Source organism: Scyliorhinus canicula, chromosome 9 (genome assembly GCF_902713615.1).
Source record: "Scyliorhinus canicula chromosome 9, sScyCan1.1, whole genome shotgun sequence".
NCBI classification, from domain to species: Eukaryota; Metazoa; Chordata; class Chondrichthyes; order Carcharhiniformes; family Scyliorhinidae; genus Scyliorhinus; species Scyliorhinus canicula.
In genome coordinates this window covers 153635146-153656147 of record NC_052154.1, presented here as the reverse complement: position 1 = coordinate 153656147, position 21002 = coordinate 153635146, and the positions used below count along the sequence as shown (strand labels likewise).

General features: G+C 46.9%; 1 protein-coding gene across 8 annotated transcripts in view; it reads left to right on the top strand.

Annotated features, from left to right (window-relative positions):
- Window positions 1–21002, top strand: part of mical2a (microtubule associated monooxygenase, calponin and LIM domain containing 2a) — a 353275-nt gene that overhangs the window by 62276 nt on the left and 269997 nt on the right. For all 8 annotated transcript variants that reach the window (XR_005461915.1, XM_038807962.1, XM_038807967.1 and 5 more), the window contains exon 2: window positions 14908–15264. Coding sequence is in view for 7 of the 8 variants with exons in the window: in XM_038807962.1 (XP_038663890.1) it covers window positions 15001–15264 (264 nt within the window). In the remaining variant the exon portion in view is untranslated. The remainder of the gene's footprint in view (window positions 1–14907; window positions 15265–21002) is intronic.

Here is a 21002-nt window from a genome sequence, read left to right as displayed (position 1 = left end):
ACCTAACCTGCACATCTTTGGACTGTGGGAGCAAACCAGAGCACCCGGAGGAAACCCACGCACACACGGGGAGGATGTGCAGACTCCACACAGACAGTGACCCAAGCCGGGATTCGAACCTGGGACCCTGGAGCTGTGAAGCATTTGTGCTATCCACAATGCTACCGTGCTGCCCTGGATCTGGAGTGTGCTCCCTGAATCAGGAGCATTTCAGTGTTTGAGAAGGCCTTACCTGTCCTGCAGGCATGTCTGCTGTGGCACAACGTTTTTGAAGTTCAGAGGCCTTTATCTTGGCCGAGAACTCTCTGCTACATTGTCCCTGTGCTATCATAACAACAGTATGCTGGATACATCAAAGGCAGGCTGAAGATCGGGATGGAGGAATTTTTTTAAATTCCCGGCCTAGCAAAAAAAGATCTGTAATATTTCCATGGACTCTGGAAATTTATAAAAGGGGGTCCCTGCTATGAAGTCTGGCTGTGACTAAAGGGCTGGAATGCAGGGTCTTACGCTGCAGTATTTATCTAATAATTGCCAGATTAAGTGTCACATATTTTTCTTAAAAGTTCCAAAGAATAATACCAAGGCACTGTTGTTCCTGTATTTAATCATTGCAGATGTTTAAAAATAAAGCCTTTCTGATCACATCATAAAATCAGGCACAAAATGAGGCCATTTAGCCCTTGTGCCTATTTAGTCTAACTACCCTACTCTTTCCCAATAGCCCTGCAAATCTTTCCTATTCAAGTCTTTATCCAATTCCCTTTTGAAAGTTACGATTGAATCTGCTTCCACCGTCCTTTCAGGGAGCATACTCCAGATCAACAGTAGCTTGCTGCATAAAAACATTTCCACACTTCCCCCTCTGGTTCTTTTGCCAATTGCCGTAAATCTTTGACCCTCATTCCAGTAAAAGCAGATTCATCTTATTTACTCTTACTCTTTCAAACCCCTTGAAGGTTTTGAACATGTGCTTTACATTGAGGACAACATCCCTCCTTTCTGTAACCTTTTCCCCTCATGAATGTCTCTTGTCTGGTTACCACTCTTGTAAATCTCCTGTGCCCTGTCTCCAGCACCTCCAGATTTTCCTCATTCCAACGAGAATTTATAGAATCCCAACAGTGCAGAAGGAGGCCATTTGGCCCATTGAGTCTGTACTGACCCTCTAAAAAGGCACCTTACCTAGGCCCAATTCTCCACCCTATCCCCGTAACCGTACCTAGCCTGCATATCCCTGGACATTAAGGGGCAATTTATCATGACCAATCAATCTAACCTGCACATCTTTGGACTGTGAGAGAAACTGGAGCACCCAGAGGAAACCCACACAGACATGGAGAGAACATGTCATTGCAAACTCCACACAGACAGTCATGCAAGGCCAGAATTGAACCCGGATCCCTGGTGCTGTGAGGCAGCAGTGCCACTGTGCTGTCCCCACTCATAGAATCACTACATTAAGCCATTAAGCCCATCGAGTCTGCACCAACCCACGCAAAGAACACCCTACCTAGGCCCACAACCCACCCTATCCCTGTAACTCAATAACCCCACCTAACCTTTTGGACACTTAAGAGGCCATTTATTATGGCCAATCCACCTAACCTGCACATCTTTGGACTGTGGGATGAAACCGGAGCACCCGGAGGAAACCCACACAGACAGGGAAAGAACGTACAAACTCCAAACAGACAGTGACCCAAGGTAGGAATTGAACCCCGGTCTCTGGCCCTGTGAGGCAGCAGTGCTAACCGCTGTACCACCGTGCTGCCCTTGTGCCACCTGAAAACAGATCTTCAGGTGCACTGTATGCTCGTTCCTTCAGTGTTGTTGGGTCAAAATCCTGGAACTCCTTCCCTCCTTGTGCCATTATGACTCTAACAGCAGTGTCTGCTGATGACTGCACAATGTTCAGCACCATTCACGACTCCTCATACACCGATGTAGTTCATGTCCAAATGCAGCAAGACCTGGATATTATCCAGACTCGGGAACACAAGTGGCAAGTACCATTTGCGCCAGGCGCTGACCATCTCCTGCAAGAGAGGATCTAACCATCACCCTTCACATTCAATGACATTGCCATCACGGAATCCCCCACTTCCAACATCCTGGAGATGACCATTCATCAGCAACTGAACTGGACTAGCCATGGGTACAACAGGTCAAAGGCTAGGAACCCTGTGACAAGTAACTGACCTCCTGACTTCCTAAAGCCTGTCCACCATCTACAAGGAACAAGTTCAGCTCCAAAAACACTCAAGAGGTTCAACACCATCCAGGACAAAGCAGCCCACTTGATTGCTACCCTTTCCACAAGCATTCAATCCCTCCACCACCGACGCACAGTGGCAGTTGTGTGTGTCATCTACAACTCACCAAGGTTCCTTAGGCAGCACCTTCCAAACCCACAACCACGACCATCTAAAAGGACAAGGTAGTAGATCCCTGGGAACACACCTGGAAGTTCCCCTCCAAGTCACTCATCACCCTGGAAATGTATCACTGTTCCTTCACTGTCGCTGGGCCAAAGTCCTGGAACTCCCTCCCTAGTAGCACTGTGGGTGCTCCTACACCACATGGACTGCAGCAGTTCAAGAAGGCAGCTCATCACCACATTCTAAAGCGCAATTAGGAATGTAAAAGAAATGCTGACCTTGCCAGCAATACTCACGTTGCAAGAAAGACTTTTTTTAAAAAAAACCTTACCTCACGTTAGGTGATGCAGCCATTAATCATTTCCAGGCTTTGTGGTTTGACTCCATCTATTACTCACCTCTTATAGTCCTTTTGCGGATAGCATTCTCACTGATATCACTGACCTAATCATCCACATTTGGATGGCAGCACAACAGCATCAGAGAGTGTCAAGATTCAGTAATATGGTCACATGTAGGTCAGCATTGGAGGCTTCCTTGCCTGAAGGATGACAGTGAACTAATTTGAGTATTTACAACAATCGGCGTCTTTTCTGCCAGCGGTCACATTAGCAGGTTTATTGAATTCAGTTCCACAAAAATGGCATGCTGGATTTCTGAAATCATATGCTCTGTGCCACTCCCATAACCACAATGCGATTGTACCCAGAGACACCCTCACTGATGATCACGGTAGTCCAGAATGAAAGGATGATGAACTTGCATTTATATAGCACCTTTCATAACCTCGGGATCTCCCGATATACAACCAGTGAAGTATCTTTGTATTGTGGTTGCTGTTGTAATTTAGAAAATGCAGCAGTTAAATTGGAAGCCACCGAAATCCACATTACGTGAACATCTAAAAATAAAATAACTCTAGAGTGGGACTTTAACCCATTGGTTTAGAGGCAATAATGCCACCAAATGATCATTGTGAAATAGTTTCAAAACTTTGTGCATTAAACCTTGAATCAGGGCCCACTGTCATGAACCTATAATCCAGGCTGCACTGTTGGAGGAGCTGTCTTCCCAATGAGATGTTAGACTGAGGGCTCATCTGCCCCCTCAGGCAGATGTAAAAGATCCCCCTGCAGCAACCTGAAGAAGAGCAGGAGAGTTCTCCCTCAACCAACATCACCAAAACAGGTCATCTCCACATTGCTGCCTGTGGGATCTTGCTGTGCGCAGCTTGGCAGCTGCGATTCCTTCATTATGAGAGTGACCACGCTCAAAAATGTACTTTGTTGGCTGTAAAGTGTCCCATGGTTGTGAAAGATGCTGTAGAAATGCAAGTTGTTTACGTCCCGCAATGTAATTTTCCCTTGGGAAAGAACACAGATCCTCTGAAGATAAAGGAATTGCACTATCGTGAGGGTTGCCAATCCGGGCTGGACATATTCCGGGAGACATCGTCAGAAACGATGTCACGGAAACCCAGTGGTGTGGTGCAGGCAGTTTCTGGGTGGGGTGTGACTCTTCAAAACTGCTGGACCACCCACCCACCTGAGTGAGAAAAGAGTTCAACATCCACTCAGCAGAATGAATTCACAGCCTGCTGGATGCCAAAAGTAGAGAAAACAATGGCTATTCACCACACTACACAGCTGTAAACTTCAACGACTAAAGCTTTACAGATGTACGGTGTCCCTTTCTGATCTCATTTCTGTTCCATGTTATTAATGTTGACATTACTCATCATCTCGGCTACTTTTAATTTGTTTTTTTATGTGATTCTGTTTCTTTTACTCTCTCGCTTAAAGCCTGCACACAAAGGAACCACCTGCTGAAGTCAAGGCTCCACGGAAAATATAGAAAGTAAATCATGGGTGGCAAAGACTTTCTTTTTCGTACAGTAAATCCATGATCGCCAGGAGTGAAGCCTATTTGTTTTGTAATGCAGACAGAACTCCTCAGTATACAGACGCATATGCACGCCTGCAACTGAGACTCAACAATAAGGATTTGCAACTCTTTTGGTGTGCAAGTGCGGTATTTGCAGCTTGCTTCAAAATGAACGGAAGGATGTGTCCATGTGACACAGTCACCAAGAACAGAACATGCTGGAAATACACAACATTGGCACTGAGAAAAACAGTGGCCCGGAATGCTTCCTTTGGCCAACGGGAGTGTGGGAAGCACAGTAGCACAGTGGGTAGCACTGTTGCTTCACAGCTCCAGGGTCCCAGGTTCGATTCCCACCTTGGGTCACTGTCTGTGTTGAATCTGCATGTTCTTCCTGTGTCTGCGTGGGTTTCCTCTGGGTGCTCCGGTTTCCTCCCACAAATCCCAAAAGAATTCTCTCTCCCTCTGTGTACCCGAACAGGCACCGGAATGTGGCCACTAGGGGATTTTCACAGTAACTACGTTGCAGTGTTAATGTAAGCCTACTTGTGACAATAAAGATTATTATTACAAAAAAAGATTGATGCCAAGTCGACTCCCAACCATGCCAGAAGCATTTTTTATTTATTTTTAATTTTTTTAATTTTTAGTCTATCCAATTAATTTTTTTCCAATTAAGGGGCAATTTAGCGTGGCCAATCCACCTACCCGACACATCTTTTTTGGGTTGTGGGGGTGAAACCCACGCAAACACGGGGAGAATGTGCAAACTCCACACGGACAGTGACCCAGAGCCGGGATCGAACCTGGGACCTCGGCGCCATGAAGCAACAGGGCTAACCCACTGCGCCACCGTGCTGCCTGCATGCCAGAAGCATTGACGCTAATCATCATAAATGAAAGGAAAACTCTAAGTACCATTTATAAGCCCCCTAATGGCTACCCCAGACATTTCCATCAGATTCTCACCACCTCTGTTTGAGGTAGTGCTCCTGTTGGGAGGTTAGCTGTGCTGACTGGGAGGTCAACCATCCCTAGTGGAATGTTAGCCACACCCCCTTGAGCATGTGCAATAGCTTAAAGTATAAGAGATGGTGCAGCATGGCTCTTCCCCAATCCTGTGAAAGTCTGTAAAATGTGGAGCATCTTCCTCCCTGGGATAGAGGGGCTTCCCCCCCCCCCCTTGGGTGAACTTTCAGCACTGGACAGGAAGGAAGTTAAAGGTATTGACAGACAAGCAAGTAAAGGGTGGAAGTGTGAGAGAGAAAAGGGATATCCATGATCCAATACAAACCTCTTAAAAGAATCTTGTTGCACTTCTTTGTATCATTCTGAGATTCAAGACAGTGCTCATTTTGCTGGCGGGATAACTGATTATTTATTTTCCAAAGGAAGAGATGTTTTGACAGTAAGGCAGCAGTGAAGAGTTGCCTCTGGCTGGGAGCTGTGGTTACAGAAGGTGCCTATCATGTTGTTCTTTAAAAGTAATGATTCACAATATCCAACGATGGAAGTCGGATGTGAGTTTGCAGCTGTAATCATCCCTGTACATTATGTTCCTGGGTGGCAGCCTTGATGTAGATCCCAAGCTATGTGTTGCGTAGAGGAAAATTTAAAGGAACAAGCCAGCCTGGTCCAATCTGGAAGAGCTACAAACAGACTTTTTGTTCTTAAAGACTCTGTAAGTGAAAGAAAGAACTTTCTTTTATATAACGCATTTCACAACCTTGGGTTGTCACAAAGTGCTTTCCAATGAATGAAGCACTTTTGAAGTGTAGCTACTGGCAGAACCCATAGTAGCCAGCAATGGGATCATGACAAAATAATCTATATTCTGATGATGTGGGCTGAGGGATAAATGCTGCCCAGGACTCCCTTGTTCTCTTTCAGAATAGGGCTGTGAGATATTTTACTTTTACCTGAGAGAACAAATAAGGTCTCCGTTTAGCTTCTTCTCTGAAAGAGGATGCAGCATTCACTCAGTACTGCACTGGAAATGCCAACCTTGATTATGGATTCTTGATTCTGGACTGGAAGTTGAGCCCACAACCTTCTGATTTACTGGTGAGAGCGCCGCCCACTGAGCCAAGCCCAATGCCTAAGCTTTTGTCTTCTAGTGTAAAGTGAAACATGTTCCGTGGCAACTGCACCCTCTGACTTTATTTCCTGTCCTCCACCCCCCCCCCCCCTTCGCCGCCCCACCCGCCCCAGCTTTGCTCAAATCGTGAAGAGAATAGTTACCTGGGTGTTACCCGCTATTTAGCACCTTTTCCATGTGTCCAGTCATGCCTGGACAGTGTTGAGCAACAGCTGTTCGACCGTGATGTGCATCACAACTGTACCCAATCCTGCCTTCAGTTGGTGGGCGTTCCCATGCCCTCTCTGGCGGGAGTCTCTGGACAATCTTCAAAAGTGAGAATCCAGACTGATTTGCTTGTTCTGTTTTCTCTCTTTACCCACTCCACCCACCAGACCTGAGCTCACCGCCTGCAGGCTCAGTATGATGATTTATCCTGAGACCTACAGGAAGGACACTACTTCTGTGCACGACTAATAAATATCCTGAACCGAAAGAATAGCCGGATGTGTCCATCTAGTTCACCTGTTACCATCCTGGTAGTCACATGATCGAATGATAATGGAGTTGTTGACCAATCACAGTAATCAAACTTTTATCAATGAATCTGCAGCAGAGTCAGACAGAAGGTGAGGGAAACCCCCAGTGGTGGAGAGCTTTGGGAACCATAGGTATAAATTCATTTCAAGATCTCCATGCTCCATCCAATTCTGGCTTCTTGCACATCTCTAATTTTAATTGTTCCACCATCGGAAACTGTACCTTCAGCTACCTGGGCCATAGGCCCTGGAATTCTCTCCCTAAACCTCTCTATCACTGTCTCTTCCTTTCAGACTCTCCTTAAAACCCACCTCAACCAATCTGTCCTAATTTCTCCTTGTGTGGCTTGGTGTCAAGTTTTGTTTGACAGCACTCCTGTGAAGTGCCTTGGGAGATTCTGCTCAGTTAAAGGTGCTATATAAATACAAGCTGGTGTTGCTGTTGCATGACTACATGTCCTGTCTTAAATTACTCAGATTTGGTATTTCTAAAAGCAATCTAAATTTCATTTTGATGAATTTTCCTGTCACTTGTTCGACTTGTGACACGAACCAACACGGCTTGATTTAAATTGAGGTGTGCAGCATGGGTTGATCACTTTGTTATGATGCACAACATTTAGTGCAGCAGACCTATCTGAGCACTGTGCCAATTGAGATTTATGTGCACTGCTATTAGACAGGGCAGGGCTATGATTATCACCTTCATAATGATTTGCTCCTTCTGGTCTGTTTGTTTACACAGATTAAAGCTGGACTGCCTACAGTCCATTAAAAGGGTAACCACTATCTATATCTGTCCCTGGGTGATTACTGTTGCAGCTTTGATCCCATCATCCAGCCTAGTTGGTAATTTAAATTGCTGGCGAGATTCTGTAATTAGTAACAAAATACACTGACCGTGGCTTACAATTTGTTCCTACTTGCTTTGGTCTCTGTCCCCACCTCCCTTGCATTCCTTCTCTCTCTCTCGAACCTGGGACCCTGGGGTTGTGAAGCAACTGTGCTAACTACTGTGCTATTGCGCCGCCCATGCTCGCTCTCTCTCTCTTTCTGTTATGCCCCTCATAACCCTGAGTGAGACTGGCTCCTGTTACACAAGTTTGATGCAGCAGGCATCATAGTTTGGTAAGTACACTTACATTTCTATGTAAAGCCAGTGACCGTGTGCACCCCCTGGTGTATTGGATACTTTCCTAGTGCTGCCAGTCTGTTACTTCATCTCTTATTCTCGCTGGCAAGGTCAGCGCTTAATGTCCATTCCCATGAGAAGGTGGTAGGTTTGGTACAACTGGCTGCCTTTGTAGACCTCTTCAGCAGACAGTGAAGAGCCACCTCACCTTGTTGCGCTTTTGAAGTCAGGGCCAGGCCAGGTAAGGGCGACAGGTTTCCTTACCTGAAGGATATAAGTGAACCGGTTGGGTTTTCTTCTACTGAGGCACTTTTTGCTTTTTGTTTCCAGATTTCATAAGTTGAATTAAAATTCTCCAAACAATACTTCTGTCAGGTGGTAAATAAATAAAGTTTAATTTGCCACTGTAATTAAACACAGCCATCAAATTTAAATCCATTCAGCCACCAAGTATACCCAGCCTAATATCAATTATTGTTAAACTATATTAATATGTAAATTGATGCATAATTTTCCATTTTCCATCCTATTTGTGTAATTAGTTGAAACACTTTTTTTCATATTTGGAAATGATTACTTTAAATTTTAACTTCGCTTGTGCGCATTTTAATATTAAAATATAATATAGTTACCCAGAGAAGTGTGATGCTTGAGGGGAGGAGGTGATTTTATGTTAACGATGTAATACGCCCATGGCTCAAGCACTTGGGTAGTTTGAGGATCTTAGCAGGTGTGGTAACAAGCAAGGGCAACAACCTGCATTGATGTACCTCCTTTAACATTGTAAAACATCCGAAGGCCCTTCACAGGAGCATAAGTTAGACAAAAATTGACATCAAGCCAAAGAGCAGAGAGAAAAAAACGAACTTGCATTGTTACAAAGCCTTTCAGCACCTCCAGACATGCCAAAGTGGTTCACAGCCATGGAGTGCTGTCAAAGTGTCGTCGTCACTTATGGTGCAGGAAACGTGGAAGCCTGTTTACCACCGAGGTGTGATCATTGTGGAGTAGGCTCAAAGGGCCCAGTGGCCTACTCCTAATTCAGTTGGTTTTATGATGGTGGGTGGCCTTAGGAAGATGCCAGATTTGTTGATGTGCAGGGAGATGGGGCCAAGTTTGAAATACCCTGTTTTGTTTGAGCACAAATGTCTATTTAGATTCCAAGTTCGGCAAAGCCGACATTGAGTAGAGTTTGAGCTGCATTAGTGCTCACTGAAAGGGATGAGCGAGAGAAATTAATATCAACTAGATCACAATCTGATGGACCTTGACCTCTGAGTCAGAAGTTGTGGGATTCATTGACTTGAATGCCGTACGGAGGGAGTGTTAGAGGCTCTTCGTTCAGATGATTCATTAAACGGAGGCCCTGTCTGACCCCTCAGATGAGCACTAAAGATTCCATGGTCACGATTTGAAGAAGAGTAGGAGAGCTATCACCCGTGTCCTGGCCAATATTTATCCCTCAACGAATGTCACATAAACAGATGACCTTGTTATTTATCATATTGCTGGTTGGCGCTTACTGTGTGCAGAATGGCTGTTGTGTGTCCTCCACAGCAGTGACCACTTTGAACCACAGAACCATTGCATCCCGACAGTGCAGAAGGAGGCCCTTCGGCCCATCGAGTCTGCACCGACCCTTTGAAAGAGCACCCTACTCAGGCCCACTCCCCCACCCTACCCCTGTAACCCCACTTAACTGAAGGGGTAATTTTATCATGGTCAATCCACCTAATCTGTACACCTTTGGACTGTGGGAGGAAACCGGACCAGGCACGGAGAGAAAATGTAATCTCCAAACAGACAGTCACCCAAGGCCAGAATCAAAACCGGGTCCCTGGCTCTGTAGGGCAGCAGTACTTCACTGGCTACAAAAGCTTTGCCATGTCTGAGGTTGAGAAATGTGCTGTATAAATGGAAGTCTTTCTTTCATTCTCAGTAATCTGGAGGGTTGGTTCTTGAGGTCCAATTCTTATGGTGCAGTGAGCTCAGCAGATGAAGAGATAAATTATGCGTTGAGAACCTGCTCTGCTTCTGGAGTAGGGTAAGAGAGTTCTCCTCAGTGTCCTGGCCAGCGTTACTCCCTCAGAGAGCAAAAGGAGAATTGACCAGGCCCAGTGGCTACTGTGGTTTCTTAAACAAAAAGTCCCCAGGGTGTGATAGGTGCTGTACAAATGCAAGTCCACTCTTTCAAACTAGAAGTGGTTAAATATTGACAGTATGTGCTGACATTGTGGTGAACCGTCCACAGCTTGTGCAAATTTACTCATTCATCAAGCGCAGCTATCACTCAGTTCATAGGCACAAACCTTGAACTGAAGTTTCGGTGCCTTCATTTACTTCTGACGTGACATCTCCATACTTCTGCCAGCCAAGGACCTGAAGCCTGAGCGCTTGAAAGCAGCTAATAGCACTTTTCTGCCGTGAATCATGCGTGCCTGGTTTATAATTACTGCTTCCGATTGTAAGCTATAATTATACCTTCTTGCACTCGCCTAGGGAGGATTCACTAAAGTTTTTGCATAATGTTTATGTGTCTAGTTTTTTGCCATCAAGATCTCATGTGATAAGGCCTGTTCCTTTTCCCTTGCCCTGTTTTTTTGGTAAAATTTCCTCCCCTTCTCCTGAAGGTGTTGACTCCCCGCCATAGATTATCTCTGTCAGTTCTGGTCCTGAACTGACTGGTTTACAGCGTTAGAGTCAGACAGCCCATTCTGTATCACATCCTGATTCACAATATATAATTGAATACCTCATGCGTTTAAATAGTCCTCCATCTGATTCATTGAAACAGCCCATTTTAAGGGTGTGATGCTATGTCCGTGAGGTGACATGGAAGCCCCCAGATCATTGCTGCTTTCCTGTATCATTGTAGGGACTTTATTGGGTATGATTGAGCATTCACAGTACTAAATATTGGCAGTGATGAGCTGTGTGGAGTTCATGGGGAAAGACAATGGGCACGATTCTCCCAAATGGAGCCCAAGTGTTCACACATCGTGAACGCCGTTGCGTTTCACGACAGCGCGAACCGGGCCCAGGTATGACTGATTCTGTCCCCCACAGGGAGCCAGCACGTCGCTGGAGCTGTTCAATCCTCTCCAGCCTCCCTTCCCGGCGCCAATTGGGCGCCGCGACAACCCGTGCATGCGTAGTTGGGCCGCGCCAACGTGTGCGTGCGCGGGGGACTTCTTCCGCGCGCCAGCCCCAACTCAACATGGCGTCGGTGCAGGAAAGTAGGCCCGGGGAGGATAGAGGCCGGCCCACGGATTGGTGGGCCCTGATCGCGGGCCAGACCCCATCGGAGGCCCCCCCCCCCCCCACAGGCCGCCCCCAACCGTTCACGCAGAGTTCCTGCCGGCAGCGACCAGGGGTGAACGGCACCAGCGGGACTCTATCGTATCTGTGCGGCCGCTCGGCCCATCCGGGCCGGAGAATCGGCTGCATCGCCGATTCCAGCGGCCCGTGCCGCGCCAACCGCGCCGGCGCAAATGGTGCCGATTCTCCGCACCTCGGAGCATCGCGCGACGGCGTCGGGGCATCGTGGCGCAATTGTGCCGATTCTCCAGCCTGGCGCGGAGCTCGGAGAATCGCCCCCAATATAGGTCAATGCTATGGAGGGTCATGTGCTCAGGATCTCAGAAATCTGCCTCATCAGAGTGTTAACTTGCAGTTGTGTGAGCTGAGCTGTAGCCACTTGTGATGGAAGTCCAGCATCACAGAATCAGGCCCCGAGCCCCCCTCCCCACCCTGGGTTGAACGCAAGACTGAAATTGCTTGTTGGTGAATTATATTAAATTTATCTCACACCGTTCAGGATGCAGAGGGAGCCAGAGCAGTGAGTAACACACCCATCCCTGCTCAGTTATGAAACTTGAGATGACTAACATGGTTCTGTGATCAATTACCTCAGCTAATCACAATGTGCCATATTACAACTTCAGGCTGCGTTTGGCTGTTCACAGTACAACACGTGAAAAGCTTGCTGAGTCTGACTCCTTCTTGGCATTTTGCTTTTGGAGTTCTTCACCAAAAGACAAGGGATGTTGAGCTATGTGAGTTGGCTGGAGACAATATAAATTGGCAGAGAAAAAATAAAGGTAAGAGTAGGATCTGAAACCAGAACGGAAAGGAATGCTGAAGTTTAGACTTTGAATTTTGCTTTTTCGATGAGACAGGAAGTCTAAATTTTATAAGTTTGGAAAACTTCCTTAGCAAGTGACGTAAATGATTATGTGGAGTTGGGTATTGTAGTAATCTGTTTCCCATTTTATTGCATGGCCCTGTGTGATAGCAACTGTAATTGCCCATTCAAGAAAGAGGTTAATTCAGTCAAGGATGGCATGAAGAGTGCAAGTTATGCTTCCAATTATTGATTACAGATTGGTCAGGCCATGTGGCCAATCTGGCCAGGAGAGAGAACATGTTACCCGTGATTTCTGGGCAGGTGTAGAAGTCGGACACTTTGCGGGTTAAAAGTTTCATGGCGTTGAGAGAGTGATTGAGAGCATTCACATGCTTTTTCCTTTTATAATAAGCTGTACTTGTAGTTCAGAAAGTTCTTTAACAGGCTACGTACCAAACTCCCCAGCACTTTTTAACAAGGCTGTACATCGTGTTCCAGTCTTAAAAGAGAGATTCTCATTGATGCATGTCCAAAAGTATTTTACAGTCACTGATCCTTTGAGGTTTAGTCACTGCTGTAATATAGGAAACATGACAACCAGTTTGCACTGAGCAAGCTCCTACAAACCGCAGTATTGATAATCGGTTTTCGTAATGCTGGTTCAAGGGATGGATATTGCTTCTGCGAGCTTGATCAGGGAGAACTCCCATCCCCTTCTTCATAATAGTGGCCAGGGGAGCTTTATATGCCCACCTGAGAGAGCAGGCAAGACTTTGGTTTACCATCTCGTCTGACACTGCGGCACTCAAAGGGTTGGTCTCTGTTACTTCCTCTGCTTCCACTGTTATGAAGGTGAGGCCTTCTGAAACACATAATGTGGCCACAGGTTCTTGTCTATCAGAAAGAGACATTTCCTACATTGCAAACAGTGATGGCTCTTCAAAATTACTACATTGGCGGTAAAGTGCATTGGGATCGTTTTGAGGTTGTGAAGGGTGCTGCAGAAATGTGAGCAACATGGTTGAGTCTTTCCTATATTTTTAATTTATTCTTTTACGGGATGTGGTAGTCGTGGGAAATCCAGCATTTGCTGCCCATCCCTAATTGCCCTTAAACTGAGCCATTTCAGGGGTCAGTTAAGTGTCAACCATCTTGCGGTGAATCTAGAGTCACATCTAGGCCAGGCTGGGTAAGAACAGCAGATTTCCTTCCTGGAATGTTTTTGCGGCAATCAATGACGGTTTCGTGGTCACTATTACTTTCGCTTTCAAGTCTAGACTTTAATAATTGAATTAAAATTCCACCAATTGATGTAGTAGGACTTGAACCTGTGTCCCCAGCGGAGAGAGTCCTCACCATGGCTGCCTTTAGTTATTTATCCAACCATTAAAAAATCTGAATGTCCCTTTTAATGAGTTCTACGGACCTTTTGATTCATTGTTTAGACAAAGAAGCAAGTCGAGGAAAGAGTTAATGGGCCAAAGGAAGTTTCCTTGTAATGAGCTTCCTTCAATTGAAGCGTGGCAACAAGTTAATTCTTAAATGCTGGTAGAGGCACAGTGAGCAGTGGAGAGTCTTCAAATGTTATCAATGGAAAATTATTTCGAATTATTCTATGAATGAATTTGCACCATTTTAATTCATCAGAGCTGCTTGAGTATTTCAAGACACTGTTAAGGTAAGATCCAGCAGGGTTAACGATTAGCATTAGCTCATTGTCAGAGGGATAGCAACGATAGAACGCTGAACTGGCAGAGGGGCAGCACCCGGAGTACCACGTTGTCGGAGGGCAGCACTCTGGGAGTGTTGCACAGTTGGGGTGCATTGCAGTACTTGGGGAGGAGCTGCACTGTTGGAGGGTTAGTGCTGAGGGAGTGCTGCAGTGTTGCTGGGAAAGTGTTGAGGGAGCGCTGCAGTGTCGGAGGGGCAGCATTGAGGGAACGCTGTAAGAGGGGCAGCACTGAAGAAGTGGTGCACAGCTAGAAGTTCCGTCTTTCTAATGAGGTGTTGAACTGGGCCCCCGTCTGCTCTATCAGGTACATGTAAAGGATTATATTTCAGAGAATATTCAGAAAGTTTGTCCTTCAGTGTCCTGGTCAACATGCCTCAACATCACAAAAATCAGTTACCTTGCCACTTCTCATTGTGCACAGCAAGATCCCTCAAACAGACAATTGATTGCCATGATTCCCACATTGCAGCAATGTCTACACTTCAAGTGCTTAATTGGCAATTAATTGCTTTGGGATGCCCTGAGGTTGTCAAAGGCACTATATAAATGCTTATCCTTTTCGTTAATGTGGAGATTTGAGTAGTTTGATTGCTGGCACACATAATGTCAGTGTGGAGTCAGCTGACCCGATCAGCACATGAAAAACCCAGCTTAAATCATTTGAGGATTCTTTGCAAACCAGCATCGTGAAGCTAAATTCACTCTGCCTTCTCCTTGTGGAGGGGGGAGGAGTCACACCAGCAGGGAGTACAGCTCACAAAATAAAAAATAAAAAATTCTCCTCTGGATAATTAAAAGCTCCGGGAAAATGTTGGGAGAGATGCAAAGTCAGTTTGACATCTTCTGGTTAGGTTGACTGAATAAATGTATCCACACCCTTTATGAGTTTGTGTTTTCATACATGATAAGAATTTGCCTTCTCTTTTCTTGAACCGAATGAAATATTTCTCAATGTGCAGACCACTGTGATTTAACCACGAGTAAGATCCTCTGACTTGAGGTAATTTTTGCTATTTTTCTTTTGGAAACGTTTCAGGTTTACAATGTCCGAAACCAAAGGTTAATCGTTCTGTCTGTCTGCTGTCAAAGTTCCAACCTACTTCTTCTGAGGGAGGGCCGTGACCAGACCATGGGTGAAAACGATGGTGATAAAAGCAGCCAAGCTGGACAACTCTTTGAGAACTTTGTGCAAGCTTCGACATTCAAAGGCACGCTGCAGGCATTCCACATCCTCTGCCGTTACCTGGACCTTGATCCTTTAGACCATTCGATGTTCTACTCTGTGCTGAAGTCAAAGGTCAATACGTGGAAGGCCAAGGCTCTATGGAGCAAGATCGACAAGCAAGCCAACCACAAGGAGTATAAGAAGGGCAATGCTTGCCCCAACACACGGGTGAGTAGAGTTTAATCTTGCCAAATACCAATAGGAACGTTTTTTAAAAAAGTAGGAGCTGGAGTATGCAGTTTAGCCCTTCGAGCCTATTCTGCCATTCAACAAGATTGTGGCTGATCTTCTATCTCACCTCCACTCTCCCGCACTATCTCCATGTCCCTTAAATCCATACCATCAACCTTTGCCTTGAATATATTCAAAAACTGAACGTCTGTGACCTCTGAGGTAGAGAATTCACAATCCTCTGAGAGAAGAAATTTCTCTTCACCCCAGTCCTATGGTCATCCCCTTGCTGTGAGACTGTAAGCCCCCGTTTTAGGTTCCCCAACCAAGGAAACATTTTCTGAGCATTTACCCTGGCCAGTCCCTTGAGAATTTTACATATTTCTATTTGATCGCCTCTCATTATTTTAAATTCCGAGGAATATAGGCCTAGTGTACTTAACCTCTCAGTATAGGATAATCCCCCAGGAATCTAGTATAGTCAGCCTTTGTTGCGTTCCTCCGAGGGCAAGAATATCCTTTCTCAGACAAAGGCCTTGGAACGCGTTACATTTGATCCTGCTACCAAATAATTCACAACACAGCTGCCACCACACTCCAGCTGTAATACAGCAATGGACCTATGGTTATGTCCAAGCAGAAAATCCGAGAAATACTCAGATTAGGCAGCATCAGTGGAGAAAGAAACCGAGTTAATGGGCGGGATTTACCGACCAACCGGCAGCCTGTTTTTGGGTAGCGGAGGTGACCCGCCAGCGGGATTTACTGTTCCCATTGACAACGGGGTTTCCCGTTGACTTCACCGCTCGTTGCCGGGAAACCCTTGCGCTGTTGTGGGGCCGGAATTTCCGGCCGGCATGAAGAGCCGATAAATCCTGCCCAATCTGTCAGGCTGATGACCTTTTATGAGAGCTGGGACATATTCAAGATGTAACAGGCTTGCAGCAAATGCAGCGACAGGGAAACGGGGATCAGGAGGGATGTGATCAGGTTAAAGGCTGGAGGGGTTAAGTGAAAAAACGGTTACGGTGCAAAGCAAAAGGAGATGGTAATGGGGCAAGTAAAGAAACAAAATGTGGGTCTAGAGGTAAAAATGGCAACTGCAGTAGGGGAGATGGTGGAAGATGGTAATGTCACTGGACTCGTAATCCTGAGGTTCATATTAGAGGCATGCATTCAAATTCCACCATGGCAATTGATGGAATTTGAATTCAATTAATAAATCTGGGGCATGATCTAATGGCTGCATTGCGACGGGTGTGAATCTGAGTGAACCGGTTAGATCACGGGAGGGTCTGAAATCAGGAACGCCAATTGGTTTCCGACCTAACCGGCCAGTTCCCACTGGCGAAATGCGGATCCTTCCGTGGCGAGAAACCAATAATCACCAATTATGGCCAGTCTCCATCCCATTAACGGGAAGGACACCCTATCTAATGGCCTCCAATGATCTACCCGGCTCCGAAGCAAACGGTCACATAGGCACTGATTACTACTGGTCCATACAAACATGGGCCCGGAGTCATGGCACCTGGGGGGCTCTCTCAGGCCATTGGAGATCCCTGGGTGGTCCGGGACAGGGCAAAGTGGCACCCTGGCTCTCCCACTGGTACCTGGGCACCATGGCACTGCCAGGCTAGCACCTTGGCACTACTGCCCTGGCACTGCCAATGTGCCCAGGTGGAACTGCCAGACTGGCAGGAGAACTGCCAGAGTGTCAGGGTGGCATTACCAAGGGTCAGGGCCTGAGGGGGGTCATGCCCAAGAAAGGAGGGTTGAGCAAGGGTATGAAGGGTGTGGGGGTGAAGGGTGGGTGAAGGGTCCTCCAGAAGACGGGGGGGGGGGGGGGGGGGGGGGGGGGGGGGGGGGGGTGGTAAAGGCTGGGGATCTTGGAAAGGGGGGTTGTCCAAAAGAGGGCATGGGAAAGCTTGACAAAGGGGCCCCTCAATGACCCCATAGCGGGGTGTCCTCATTGTGGGGTGGGGGAGGAGTGGGGTAATGTCCATATGTTTGGGGGTGACTTGCCCGTGGGTGGGGAATATGGGGGACCCTCAAGCTCGCTTGGAGATCGAGGCACCTGATTGGGACTGGAGAGAAACTCCCAATAAAGTGACTAAGTGTGGTTGGATAGCGGGGAACTAACAACAGAGCCAGGGGGAAATCCCAGCAAAACTCTCCACAAATGGCACTTGGATACTTTTCCGTTAGTTTGCGCCTCTGGAATTGAAAGCTAGTCTCAGTAATGGTGGCTGTCAATTGTCATGAGAACCCATCTAGTTTAGGGAAGGAAATCCGCTGCCCTTACCTGGTCTGGCCTATATGTGACTCCAATGTGGTTGACCCTTCACTGCCCTCACTGCACTCCGTTCAAGTGCAATTTGGGATGGACAACAAATTTTGGCCGGCATCCCACGAATAAATTTAAAAAAAATAATTATTACCAGGATCTCCTGTCCAAGAGTTTGGAATTAGTTCTTATGATCTGAATTTATTGAAGTCAATGTTGGCTCCAGAATGTTATAAAGGGCCTTATAAGTAATTTAATTGGCATTTCCCAGTTACCAACTTAGTTTCCGAAGGACTGCCAAATTGCTTACTCGGTATCCCTGTTGGGACTGGGTTCAAACCCACTCTCGGACACAAAGGCTGACCTCGTGGCTAGTCTGGCTACGACGTTACACCGAGACCTCGGTCAGGTGGGTCTGAAAGATCCAAGGCATGTGCCAAGTTCTCCTGTTTTCTGGACAGATGCCAGGTGCATTCCTGAAATCCAGGTGAAGACATCTGCTGCCGTTTCTGTATCCAGCAGATTTGTTCTATCTCCAAAGAAGCCCAATACACTGCTCGGACACAAGTTGCCGTGTGTGGGAGGGTGTGTGTGTGTGGGAGGGTGTGTGTGTGGGAGGGTGTGTGTGTGGGAGGGTGTGTGTGTGGGAGGGTGTGTGTGTGGGAGGGTGTGTGTGTGGGAGGGGTGTGTGTGTGGGAGGGTGTGTGTGTGGGAGGGTGTGTGTGTGGGAGGGTGTGTGTGTGGGAGGGAGGGTGTGTGTGTGTGTGTGGGAGGGAGGGTGTATGTGTGTGTGTGGGAGGGAGGGTGTGTGTGTGGGGTGTGGGTGGGTGTGGGAGGGAGTGTGTGTGTGTGTGTGTGTGTGGGGGGGGTGGGTGGGGGTGGGTGGGTGGGTCTGTGTGGGAGGGTGTGTGTGTGGGAGGGTGTGTGGGAGGGAGGAAGGGTGTGTGTGTGTGTGTGTGTGTGTGGGTGTGGGAGGGAGTGTATGTGTGTGTGTGTGTGTGGGGGGGGGGGGGGGCTGAAAGTTTAACTTCTCACAGAATTCACGAACGTTCCCAGAATGTAAACAGCAGCAGGGAAGCAGCAGCCCTCGCAGCTCAGAGGTAAATGCATGTGCTTGAAAACTGTGTACATCCTTCTTCATACTTCCTTTAAAACCTACCCTTTTCACCAACCCTTTGGACATTTGCCCAGACTCCTCCTCTTTTGGTTCCTCCTCTCTGTCCGATTATGTTCCCATGAAGTCCCTTGAGACCTTCTTCTCTATGAATGGAAGTTGTTGTGGTTTAAACAGGGAATGGGAATTTTTGAAGTAGAAACATAGAAACTAGGAGCAGGAGTCGACCATTCGGCCCTTTGAGCGTGCTCCGTCTTTCAACATGATCAAGGCTGAGCCTCCATCTCAGTGCCATATACCTGCCTTCTCCCTATGTCGCTTGATGCCATTAAAATCTAACCATTTATCTTTCTCTTTCTTGAATACAGTGTGATTTGGCCTTCACAGCTTTTTGTGGTAAAGAATTCCACAGATTCACCACCCTTTGAGTGAAGAAGTGTTTCCTCATCTCAGTCCTAAATGGACTACCCCATACCCTGTGTTCCCTGGTTCCAGATTCTCCGACCAGGGAAACCATCCTCCCTGCTTCTAGTCTGTCCAGCCCTGGTAGAATTTTACACCTTTCAACCAGGTCTCCTCTCATCTTTCTAAACACAAGTGAATACAGGCCCAGTCGAACCAATCACTCCTCACAGGACCGTTCCTAGTATCAGCCTAGTGAGCCTTCCCTGCATTTCCTCGATGACAAGTATATCCTCTCTTAGGAGGGAGACCAAAACTGCACACAATACTCCCAGGTGTGGTCTCACCAGAGCCCTGAATAACTGCAGTAAGACTTCTGAACTCAAATCCTCTTGCAATGAAGTATGGATGGTCAGGATTAGAGGAGATACAAGTGTAGGACCATCAGCTGCCTTTTGCTTTCCATGTTAGTCAGTTACAGATTAGTCACTTCCTTTCCGCAATACATCAGTTATCGCTGTGGCGTACAATGCAAGTTGTCAGAAAGGGGAAGCAACCATCAACTCTCGTTCTTTATGATGGACCTGGCTTTGCAATAATAGATTGAAACCACAACTCTAAACAAGGAAGTGATGGTAAACCTTTATAGGTTGTGCCTTGGCTGGAGTAATGTGTCCAATTTTGGGCACCACACTTTAGGATGGATATGAAGACCCTGAGAGAGGGTGCTGAGAAGATTTATGACGACGAAGAGTTGGTGGGGGGAAGTAAGAGGCCAAATTGGGTTTCACACCGAGTGTCCTCTCTGTCATGATATGCAGACACGCAGATAATGATATACAGACAGGCAGCTAATGAACACAGAGAACAGGACATGACCAATGAGCGGGCAGGATACTCAGGGGTGGTATCTCACTATAAAAGGCACGAGGCACTCACACTCCGCCTCTTTCCACTGATGAACATCTACAGAGTGAGTCAGGGTGTATTTACAGTAACACACCTCCAGCACGTGGCTAAAAGCTAGTCTGGTTCAGTCAGACAGAGTGACCAGAGGTTAGCAGAGAGTCGAACTCATAGAGAACTGTGCTAACTGTGCTACTGGTTCAGTAAATCAGATTGAAGTAACTTCACGGTCTGGAGTATCTTTTGGTTAAAGCTGCATCCAGTTGCAGCCTGTGTTACCCCAGAGTACATAACACAACACTCTCATCCTTCTAAACGCAAGTGAATAAAGGCCCCCCCCAGAACCTGCTGGGGAGCACCCGTGAGTACAGCCCCCGGGGAAAGAGGGTCGTGCCTGGATAGTACCCTTGCACCTCTGGGGGGGGGGGGGGGGGGGGTGGTTTCGGCTCGGTTGAGGGATATCCTTTTTTCAAATTTCCTTTACATTGATCTGTCAGTAGCCGAGGTTGCTGGCAGGGAAAGCTCTGAATGAGCCCAGCGCACTAGGATGATGTTGTGGGACCCGCCTCTTCATCCCCCCCCCCCCCCCCCCCCCCCCCCCCCGCCCAAAGTGTTTAAAAATCCGGTGGGAAAACCCAGCAGGCAAGCTGACCGGCTGTCCTCGGATTTTCCTGCCGGAGAGAACGGTTAGAAAAAATGAATCGGATAATCCCACCTGTTAACTCTTGTTTCCCTCTTCACAGCTGCTGTCTGACCTGCTGAGTGTCCCCAGCATCGTTTGTTTTTATTTTGAGATTAAAACGCAATTTAAAAGAGGTGTCCAAAATTAGGAATGGCTTTGACAGGAGTAGATGGGGAGTGGAGAGTAACTGTTTCCAGTGGCTGGAGGGTCAGTAACGAGAGGACACAGATTTAAATGAACTGGCAAAGAAAATGGGGTGATGTGATTCAAAATGCACTGCATGAAAGGACAGTGGGAGCAGGTTTAATAGCAATTTTTAAAAGGGAAAAATTTCAGGGTTGTGG